General features: G+C 34.9%; 1 protein-coding gene across 1 annotated transcript; it reads left to right on the forward strand.

Moving 5' to 3' along the window:
* Window positions 1-10,812, forward strand: LOC128991906 (probable cytochrome P450 6d4). Its single transcript, XM_054415185.1, has 5 exons — window positions 1-136; window positions 542-1,524; window positions 2,452-2,673; window positions 5,400-5,645; window positions 10,471-10,812. The coding sequence occupies exons 2-5, from the start codon at window positions 555-557 to the stop codon at window positions 10,644-10,646; spliced, it is 1,614 nt and encodes a 537-aa protein (XP_054271160.1). The 5' UTR covers window positions 1-136; window positions 542-554; the 3' UTR covers window positions 10,647-10,812.
* The last annotated feature ends 844 nt before the right edge of the window (window positions 10,813-11,656 follow it).

Genomic DNA, 11,656 nt, shown 5'->3' on the forward strand with positions numbered 1-11,656 from the left:
GTTGAGAGGATAAGATAGTTGTGGCATTAGAATAAACAAGGTGAGTCCTAGTATAGCAGTGTACAGGTTTGAAACATACAACAACCAAACATTGGCATTACCATCTTTCTTAAGAGCTTCAGGAAATACAGCTGAGGTATTTGTAAAACATTACTCTTTTGCTCATAAGAATATAACAGAAGTAAATTTTATTTGAGATAACTAGAGTTTATTGTTTGAACATTTTTATGTTGTTCTTACATTGTTTTTTATTGAATTTTTTATTGTTAAATATATGGGTGAAAACATTTCTTTGGGACAGTCCTTGTTCAAAAAATGAATTGAATCTGGTTTCAACTATTTCTTTTAATTGAAAAGAAGGCAGAATACATACTGTCCATTGTAACTGTGTATCTTATTTTGAGTAAAATAATGTTTTGTATATAAATAAAACGTTATTATTTGTATCATGTCCCAAGTACGGTCTTGATAAATTTGATTTTCCCAAAATTTTCTTGAATAAAAAATGTTAGGACAATTTATAAAAGGTGTGATTTTTCAGACCAAGAAGAATTATGGATGTAGTAAACTCTTGGGGGACTGCTGCCCTTGTGGCATTCATAACTTGTCTGTGGATATTTTATTGTTACTTGAAGGCACCTTTTGATTATTGGCAAAAACGAGGAGTTCCTTATGTCAAACCATCTATAATTTTTGGGAACATTAAAAACCAGATTCTACAGAAGAAGAGCTTACAACACGACATAGACGATATTTATAAAGCGTTAGAAGGCCAGAGGTTCGGAGGATATTACGAATTTAGAACACCAGTCATTATGATTCGGGATCCAAAGCTCATTGAGAAAATTCTGATCAAGGATTTCTCATACTTTCAAGATAGGGATTTTGGCCTATCAATTGACCTAGAAAAAGAACCATTGTCTGGAAATTTATTTAACATGAAAGGTCAATTATGGAAAAACTTGCGGAATAAACTGACACCCACCTTTACTACAGGGAAACTTAAAGGAATGATGGAACAAATGTGTAACTCCGGAGATGAACTTATAGAGGATATCAGAGAAAGACTAAAAACTGATACTTCACTCAATGCTAAAATCATAGGAACCACATTTACAATCGATGTTACTTCAAGTGTGTCTTTTGGGCTGCAATTCAAAGCAAACAGTCCAGAAGGTATCAAATTTCGTCAAATAGTGGATAAAATCTTTGCACCCTCCTTAAAAACTATGGTACGAAATATAATTGTAATTTACATAAAAGGGCTAGCTAAACTTTTAAGATTGCGTCAGACCCCTATAGATGTAAACAACTACATGATCAGCTTAGTGAAAGCCACTATGGAATTTCGAAAAAAGCACAATATTCATAGAAATGATTTTCTGCAACTAATGATGAACTTGAAGGAACAAGAGCGGACAGGAAAACAGATGAACTGGAAGGGGGAATTAAGTGAAGAAGATGCTTATTTAAACCATATGGACTTCTCCATCAGTGAGGAGAACAAAGAGGTCCAAACACAAGGTGAGCATTTTTATTATTTTTTTATACTAATTAAAACTTTTTCAATTTGTCAAATTAATGAGCAATTAAAATTATATTGTTACTATTTGTCATAAAGATTACTATTTGTGGTTGTGGTTATAGTGTAAATATTTTTGTAAATACATAGACTAGGTGTTAAATATTTTAAATGTAATTAATTACATGTACTATAGCTATAGTGTTAGTAATAAAATGAATTAAGAAGACCTCTGAAGATGCCATACAAGGTATAGAAAGAAATACATAGTGTTACACTAACATCTTACCTAGAAGAACTCAGCCAACAACAAAGAAGGTAAATGAAGTTTTATGCTTTGTTTAGCAACTCCAGCAACCATGGCAAAATGATAAACAAGAAACAAAATTTAATATGAGCAAAACTTACTCGGTCATGATGAAATCGTGATTGTCTTCTGCAGTCACAGTAAAATTGTGGACATTTTCTGCGATCTCGGAAGAATCATAAACATCTTTTAGTCAAAGAGACTTCATCAAAGGGTCCCGCAATCGTGGCGTAACCATAATTTTCGATCCCGCAATCTTTGCAGATGTGTTTTCAATCAGGAAAATAAAGACTCGGCTCAAAAATCAAAACCCTCCTATTAGATGAATTTTTCAAATGACCAAAATATTCTTTGGGGCCCCGAGCAAGGACCCCTCCTAGGCCGAAGACTCCGGCAAACACTGTTTTTGCCATTAGGGACATACGGCTCTATCAACATTAACATTGGTGGGGCTCTGGCCAGAATGGATTGATTTGGCTGGTTTCTTATATGAAGAGTAGCGTTACCTGTACAGTGAATGAGTCTTCCCAAATAACTGTGTTTCCTAGTGAGAAGACTCACCAACTGTACAGGTAAGCTCAAAAAACAAAATAAAATCTCTAACAGAACATCATTTTTACAGTTATCACCGATGAGTGTATAGCAGCACAGTCATTTGTGTTTCTAACGGGAGGAACAGAAGCAGTGGCTAACTCCATACAGTTCACAATGTTTGAGCTTGCTTGCAACCCTGAAGTGCAATCAAAACTGCAACTAGAAATAGACCAAGTGATGGCAAAGTACGGAGGGAAACTCACGTACGACGGACTGAAAGAAATGACCTACCTGGATCTTATAACTCAGGGTAAATTCCGATTTTGGTCCGGGAAAAAACCACTTCAGTATAGGGTATTTTTTATAAAAATTGGTGTAAATACCTGCTTCTTGTAATCCAAATTGTTGCTGTTATGACGCAACTAGTTTCGACTTATCACGAAGTCATCTTCGGGCGTCCAGGGGATGTCAAATCACTTCATCAGAAGGTTGTCAATACACCACATACGTTCATACACGAACATGGTCACGGTTACGAACAAAAACACAGACACGAACATTGAAACGAAAAAAGTAAAGCTAAAAATGGTAACACCGGTGAGGATTATGCGTCACGGCCGGATGGATGTAGCGTCTAGAATGTCAACAGATGAACTAAATGTCAGTCTAGACGCTACATCCATCCGGCCGTGACGCATAATCCTCACCGGTGTTACCATTTTTAGCTTTACTCGTTAAATCGTACTTTTTTCGTTTCAATGTTCGTGTCTGTGTTTTTGTTCGTAACCGTCACCATGTTCGTGTATGAACGTATGTGTGTATTGACGACCTTCTGATGAAGTGATTTGACATCCCCTGGACGCCCGAAGATGACTTCGTGATAAGTCGAAACTAGTTGCGTCATAACAGCAACAATTTGGATTACAAGAAGCAGGTATTTACACCAATTTTTATATTCAACGTAATCCGGAGGCTAACATCAACAATGGTATTTTTTACATTCTGCTTATTTTTTTTATCTCTGTGAAACTAATCATAATTTTTCAAAAAACCACACTAAGCCTCTTACAGTTTTTGTGGCTTGTCTGTTGTATAACTGAATAATTCTGCCCATGCCTCGCCACGGGAAGAGAACACAGAAAAGGTATGGTGATTCTTCATCACCTTAATGCAAACTGTATGGTTTTTTAAGTGCTTGTTCTTGATGTAAATTAATTTGATCAATGTCCATGTAACAAGAAGGAATACTTTTCAGAAGTGTTTTTTCCCAGTTGGAACTCATAAGACGTCCAAACTCTGTGGTTCTTGGTTTCCCTTAAGTACACAACATTAGTCTGCAACATCCATTGCTGTGTTTTCTAAATATAATACTGAACTAAAAAGTAAATTAATGAAACATAATTCAAAAGTTTGAACACTATCTCACATAAGAAAAACGTACTGTCACTTCTCGTGATGCAATATAGAAATCTAGGATAGAATCAAAAGGTTAACTCAAGGAAAAGTAAACAAACAAACAAAAACAAAAAACAAATCTAACAGCTGATATATTTTTTTTTTTTTTTTTTTTTTTTTTATTTGTTTACTTTACAATCTGTTCTATTATAGGGATTGAACAATAAGTAAATACTATATAATACGAAAAATTGACTTTGGAACATTAAAAATAGCTGTTAAGCATTCTCAACAACAAATCCTTCAATAAAAACACTTTACAAAAATCTGAAGGGCAGGTCCAGAATTGATGGCCTCTTAAGTCTGTAAATTGTATCCATGTTGTTTAATAAGTTAAGAGCTAAATGATTTTCATGAGATTCCAATTTCGTAATATATCGTTCACTTATGGTCATGATTTCGTCCTTAACTGTAGGCATCTTAAGGTCTTGATGTAGTGTTCTATTGCTGACATACCATGGTGCATTTGTTATCTTCCTCAGCATCGTCGATTGGTATCGTTGGAGAATTTCTATATTAGAAGTACTCGCTGAGCCCCATAGTTGCACTCCATATGTCCAGATTGGTTTCAATATAGTTTTATATAGCAATAATTTATTTTCTAGACTAAGTTTTGATTTTCTTCCGATGAGCCAATTTAACTGATTAGATTTTAAATTTAGTTGTTGCCGTTTTCTCCAAATGTGTGTTTTCCAAGTTAACTTCCTATCTAAATGGATACCTAAGTATTTAACCTCAGTTACTTCGGGAAGTTGGGTGTTGTTTATTGTGACAGGAGGACAAGAATTTTGATTTAGAGTAAAAGTAATGTGGACAGATTTAGTTTCATTAATTTTGAACCTCCATGTCTTAAACCAATCAGTAATTATGTTCAGATTTTGCTGTAAATTTAGAGAAGCTTGAAATGGTGTAAATATTTATAAATATAGCGTATCTTTCATACGCCTTGATTAAATACAGCCCTTTAGTTGAGGTTCTCCAGGTTTCTGGAGATTGTTTTATCGAAAAACTGATATTTTTCAAGGAAATTTCACATCAAAACCTTTCATTCAAGGATTCAAGTATGCGGTTGATAGGTGTTCAGCTTATGGTTTTTTTCTAAAGTTCAGATCCTTCTTAGCCTCATATATATATATATATATATATATATGTTCCTATATATAGACTAGCTTACCCCGTAAGAAGGATGGGTACTCTGCTAGTAATGTATAATTAAAAAAAATATTCATCCATTCAAATGTAAAAAAATCTTTTCTTTATAAGGATAACATACAAACTTTTAAGGCCAATATGGAGCAGAGCCCTGATGGAATTTTTTTTAAACGCTTCTTATTGCACACCTAGAGGTTGATTGGAGCCTCCAATCCAATTACTGAGATCTTATGGCTTGTATTGTTTGAGATTTAGGGATCAGTGAGTGGTATTTGCCTTTTATAATAGGATAGTATAAGTATAATAGTGTAGTGTAAGTATAGATCATATGTAGGTGGAGTGGTGTGGATAAATATAGTGTCTTCATTTCCTAAGTTATATTTATTCCTAAGTTAACAGACAACTAATCAATGAAAAAAATAATTTCAGAAAGATTGCGTAAATATTCTGACGGAGCTTTTGTGTTAAGAGTCTGCAATGCTAACTACCATATCCCGGACTCAAATGTGGTGATAGAGAAAGGGACTAAAGTCATGATACCAACGTACTCAATCCACAATGACCCCCAATACTACCCGGAACCAGAGAAGTTTATTCCAGAACGTTTTGAAGGAAACAACCATCGCATTTCAGGCACATATCATCCTTTCGGTGATGGTCCTAGAGTTTGTATAGGTATGTATCAGGTTTGATATATTTTGCTGAATTTAAATTATCATGATGGTTGGCCACTGGATCGTTAAAATTAGCACTAATAAGGTTTATGTTATCTCGCTTCGCTGTCTATGATCCACGGTAGTTTTATGAAACTACAGCTGTTTCATGCCTCTATTATTGGCAAATCAAAAGGTTTGTTGAACGCCAGCTTCCTTTTACATCCCTCGGTGTCGAGTTCGTCATGGTTTTACAATGAACATGAAGACACTTACACACACGGAAACACAAACATTTAAACATTATTTAAGGAAGGTCGACTGACTGCGAAACGGGATATGGCGGTGAAGGGTAAGTTGTGACCGAGGGATGTATAAGGAAGCTGGCGTTCAACAAACCTGATGATGTGCCAATAATAGAGGCATGAAACAGCTGTAGTTTCCTAAAACCTAAAACTACTGTGGATCGTAGACAGAAGCCAGGTAACATAAACCTCATTAGTAATATAAATTATAGCTTACAGCTGAGTGTATATGGTGCTTGCCTGTGAGTCTGAAGATAGCTTTGATCCTAAGAAGAGTTAGTTTCAATAACAGCTGACAAATAACAGTCATAATAAATTTCCGATAACTTAAAAGAGTCAACTCAAAGATAGTGTAATCATCAATCACTCCACTCCAGTTATCAAAACTGAAATAGAACTCACTCTGAAAACGAAAGCTGTTGTATGTATTATGTGTTTACTATGAACAGCAGTAATTAATTCTAATTATTTGTCGGTTTAAGTAAACAAAATCTTTTCTTCATAAGAAATACATTGGGATTTTCATTGGGAATATGGGAGGCCTGTGGGGTAAGGCCCGAGGACTTTTATTACAGGAATTGGTGAAAGGGGGCGTCTACACAAAAATATTTAATGTTTGCATGGACATATCGTTTGTAAAAATCCGTCCATCATTAACGGAGGAGTAGTTTTCAGTAGAAATCGCCTTCAGTAGTATATATATAAGGATTATTTAACTCCTGAAAAAGAACCAGCTGATCTAAGTCAGCAAAAAAAGCTTCAAAGAACGATCATCACTTACTTCATTTTACACTCACTTTATTACTTTTCTCTCCTATGCCATGGTATGAAATGGAGAACGTATTGTTTTTGTCAAAATTTTCGAGTTTGAGTTTTGAGTATATCCGTTTCTAAAAAAATGGTTTTCGAAGAGATATTTGTCTGTGTGTGTGTCTGTATGTGTACAGAGCTAAAGACCACACCTGTAGTCCGATTTTGGTATGTATGATCTAATCCCGGGGTTCTCCAGATGTTTTTTTCATTTTTTTAAAATTTTGATTCATGGTGATTTTCTCATAAAATAACGGAAAAATTTTATTTTCTAAAAAATGGCAAGTTATTGCAACTTTTGTGTTTTTTCCCAAAATAATATCATGTAGCCTAGTTACTCCCACCACTTACCCATGAAACAAGTTATTGAAAAATGGGAGAAAGTATGTGCAATACTTTTAACCCTTTAAAAAGCAAAATGCTTATGAAGAATAGTCAGACTGAAATTTGTTTGCCGAATTGAGCTTTGCCGCTGCTACGATTGCCCACGCGGCAGCCACGCTATCCTTCCCTCTCTCTAAGCCGATTCTTTATATCACTCCTCACACTCAGTCAGCTGACTTGGCCGCCCGCTCGCGATTAATCTACCTAGCGGCCGCCACGGGAACTATCCGAAATTTAAATATTCCCAGACTGAATTTTCAACAAAGGCATTGCGTTTCTTAAAGGGGTTTGTATTAATAGCTATTAATAGAAATCAATTTGGCTTCAGAAAACACCTTGGAACAAATACAGCTCTTGTACACTTTATTAATGAGGTATCGGAGGCTTTGGATGGGTCAAGGAATGCAGCTGGTGTCTTCTGTGATCTATCCAAGGCCTTTGATATCGTTGATCATTCGCTATTGCTTCAAAAACTACATGACTATGAAATTTCAAGAAGTTGTCTTTCCCTAATTAGGTCATATCTTTCCCTAATTAGATCATATCTTTCAGATCTGAAACAAAGAACTGTCATTTCTGATGGAGAAACCAGGCATTTCTTGCATTGGAAATGTATAAAGCTTAGGGTGCCTCAAGGCTCCATTTTAGGTCCCCTTTTATTTTAAATTTACATAAATGACCTCCCTAAAGCTATTAATAGAGATCTGATTCTGTTTGCTGACGATACTACTGCAATCATTAAAGAAAATAGTAGAGAAGAGCTTTCTACATCCCTCACAGAATTTATGAAAGAAATGGAAAATTGGTTTAAAATAAATGGCCTTAAACCCCAGAGAAGTTTTCTAGTCTACTGTCGGGGAAAAAAGTTTAGACACTCGAGTTTGGAGCTCTACAGAAAAGTAACCAACTAACTTAGAAAAACACGTAGTATATATAAATTTTCGTTGTTTTATTCTACGTATTTCTGTGAAAACAAAAAATTTTTAGCTCTTTTAGGAAATTTTGTTATGACAGTCGGAAGGTAAAAACTGCCTGTTTTTAGAGTACCAAAAACCATCTTATGACTTCTTATGAAAATTCGCACAATGTAAAATAAACGGCAGAACTTTATCAAACTTTAATACAATATGGACACATATATAATGAATAAATTTGTGTAGTTTCAGAATTTTTACTCTACCCAAAAAGTTTTTGTTGTAACTTTTGTAAATCAACTTTTTCTAAAAAAACGGCAAACGCTAGAAAAAAAATTAAAAGCTTGTTTTGGAGGTGATTGGTTTTGTATTTGAAATATCGATACTGCTCAACCAAACTGTTACGCATCTTATTTATATAAATTAACAAAAAACTGGATGATCTCGCGCCTGCAAGGGGTGCAGACGCCATCGCCCGCTCAGGAATCCAGTGCAGTGTTGCCACGATGGACCTTGACCGAGCGTAAGGTGATTCACGCAGTGTGTGTCACTGAGTGACTCACATGAAATATCATGTTTTACATTCTTCCAAAGGGTCGAAAGTATTACCACCCCAAATATAGGTGCTAAATCTAAATTGTAAGATTCGGAATATGCAATGATTGTCAGTGCTATATGTTTTTTTTTTAGAAGTGTGGGAGTGACGATGGAGGTCCAAAGCCCTCATTAGAAAAGGTGGTGGGAAATGGTTAATAATTAATAACTGCTGTTCAGTTTTGACCCAACAGTTCGCAGCCCATCGCTGCTCAGTGTCCAGGTGTTCAATTTGGCAACACTGTACGGAGTATGCGCCCAGTCAGAGCCGGTGGCGGTCTGGAAGTGCCGTATTCGGCCTCTGCACTATCCAAATTAAATGTTAACTTATTAAAATAATATGCGTAACAATTTGGTTGAGCAGTATCAATATTTCTAATACAAAACCAATCACCTCCAAAACAAGCTTTTAAATTTGTTTCTAGCGTTTGCCGTTTTTGAGAAAAAGTTAATTTACAAAAGTTACAACAAAAACTTTTTGGGTAGAGTAAAAATTCTGAAACTACACAAATTTATTCATTATATATGTGTCCATATTGTATTAAAGTTTGATAAAGTTCTGCCGTTTAGTTTACATTGTGCGAATTTTCAAAGTCATAAGATGGTTTTTGGTACTCTAAAAACAGGCAGTTTTTACCTTCCGACTGTCATAACAAATTTCCTAAAAGAGCTAAAAATTTTTTGTTTTCACAGGAATGCGTAGAATAAAACAACGAAAATTTATATATACTACGTGTTTTTCTAAGTTAGTTGGTTACTTTTCTGTAGAGCTCCAAACTCGAGTGTCTAAACTTTTTTCCCCGACAGTAGGCTCAATTTTGACAATGCACCTGTTCTATATATTTATGTACCGGTACCGTACCATCTTTTTTTTTTACTTATACACCGGAGTTTTTATGTATTTATTTATTCAATAAGTTAACTTAGTTACCAAAATAATTCTTTACAAGGTGCATTTGTCTGAACTGCTTATTTATTTACTTATTTGATTTTCTGGAAACCTTTAAACTAATTGTCTTTCATGCTGTAGTAGGTCTAGTCATGTTTTGAGGTGTCTTTAAGGTATTTACATTATAAATTTTGACAAAATCTATTGTAACTCATGTTATTTAATGGTGAATAAAGATTTGATTTGATATCACATCTAAAAGAATGTTATGTGCAAATAAAAATGTCTAATGTCTATTCATTGGTATGTGTCAGATTACTGATGCTGATGCCATTTATTTTCATGTTTGTATTAGAATAAGCCAGGCATGTCTTACATGTTTTACCTCACAACAGTTACATTTCTTAATTTTATACCTACATGTAATTTTTAGTTCTTCTGCTTGATAGTTAAAATATCTAGTTCAAAAACCCTATGCACCAGGTTTTAACTTTGTTCAAATATTTTATTAGCACGAATACTTGAACAGAACCGGTATGGATAATAAACATAAACAAATGATGTTGCTGGCCCGAAAATAAACATTATTTAACATTGCTTGAATGGAATTGTCAAAATCATATCTTAATGCTATTTGTATAGGTTCGGGCATTGACTATTGGTAGTCAAAGGGCCAGCGATGCATTTGTTTATGTTTATGATCCGTACTGTTTCTGTTCCAAGTATTCATGTTTATTAATAAAGTATTTGAGAAATTTTGGTTTAAACCATGACTTAATTATTAACAACGCTTTAAGAGAACTTTCTTTCACTTGGTCACATCTTCATTCGATTCATAGCCTGGTTATTCATCACAGTTTCTTAAACAAAGTATGTAGTTTACCTAAAAAAATTGACTCCTTCATTGTTTATTGTTCAAGTAAATGTTGTTTTTTTTAAATCTGTTTGCAGCTATGAGGTTTGTCCTTCTGGAATTGAAGGTGGCGATTGCAAAGTTGATGTCTGAATTCACTGTGAGCCTCGACCCAAAGACCAAAGTCCCACTCAAGTTTCACCCTACATCTTTTGTATTGGCTCCAATTGGAGGAATTTGGGTCAAATTTCAGGAAAGAACAAAGAATGCCTAGCTAAAAATATTTCTCTTTAAGCTACATATAAATAGATAAACTATTAATTTTCTATCTATCTGAAGGAGACTTCTTTCCCAATTGTGTGAATTGACTGGCATGGCTTTGCCAAAACAAATTAACATTGATGTAATAAACACACTAAATAAAAATGTTTTTAGATTTATTGTTGTGAGAGTTCTTATAAATAAGATGTTTGTATCACCCTATGCATTTCTGCACCTTGTGTGTGGCATCTCCCGTGGTCTTCTTAAATCATCTTCTTATCACTAAAACTATAGGTTGTATATATTTACAGAAATATTCACCCACACCCACTAATAGTTTCGCGGTTGGGTTGATCGGACTATGCAACGATAGACATGCAACAAAGTCATGGCGTGAGGTCTTTCTTCCTCCTTTTCATTTCATGGACTGGGCGTGCTGGCATTTGGGGTCAGCAGTTAAGGGTTAGTTTGGAATTTTCTGGTTTTATGGTTGAGGGGTGCTTTGTTTGATCTCTACAGTGTTGCCGTTTTATTTCTGTGATTCCAGTTTTGTCCAATTCTATAAATTAATTTGAAAATTATAGAGTGTTCGATCCAAGAAAGCTACTGAGTATACAAACATATAAATATGATTGGATCGAACACTCTTCTAAAAATAAATAAGACTACCAGCTGTACCAGTTTCAAATTAATACACGGCATTGAAATGGACAAAACTGGAAACAGAGCATTAAACCGGCAAAACTACAGAGAGCAAAGCACCTGCCCAACCATAAACCAGGAAAATCCAAACTAACTAACTGTCGACCCCAAATGCTAGCAGGAATGCCATGAAATGGAACTGACTACTGAGGAAGAAAGACCTCACGTTATGACTCTGCCGCGTGTCCGTCGTCTGATTGACCCAAACGCAATACTAGTGACCGTGTGTGTAAATATTTTTTGTAAATATAGACATGAGCCAGCTATGAGGTTTGTCCTTCTGGAATTGAAGGTGGCGATTACAAAGTTGATGTCTGAATT

The sequence above is a fragment of the Macrosteles quadrilineatus genome, unplaced genomic scaffold (assembly GCF_028750875.1).
Source record: "Macrosteles quadrilineatus isolate MER2022 unplaced genomic scaffold, UCM_ALF_1.0 Scaffold_1__1_contigs__length_201487025, whole genome shotgun sequence".
NCBI classification, from domain to species: Eukaryota; Metazoa; Arthropoda; class Insecta; order Hemiptera; family Cicadellidae; genus Macrosteles; species Macrosteles quadrilineatus.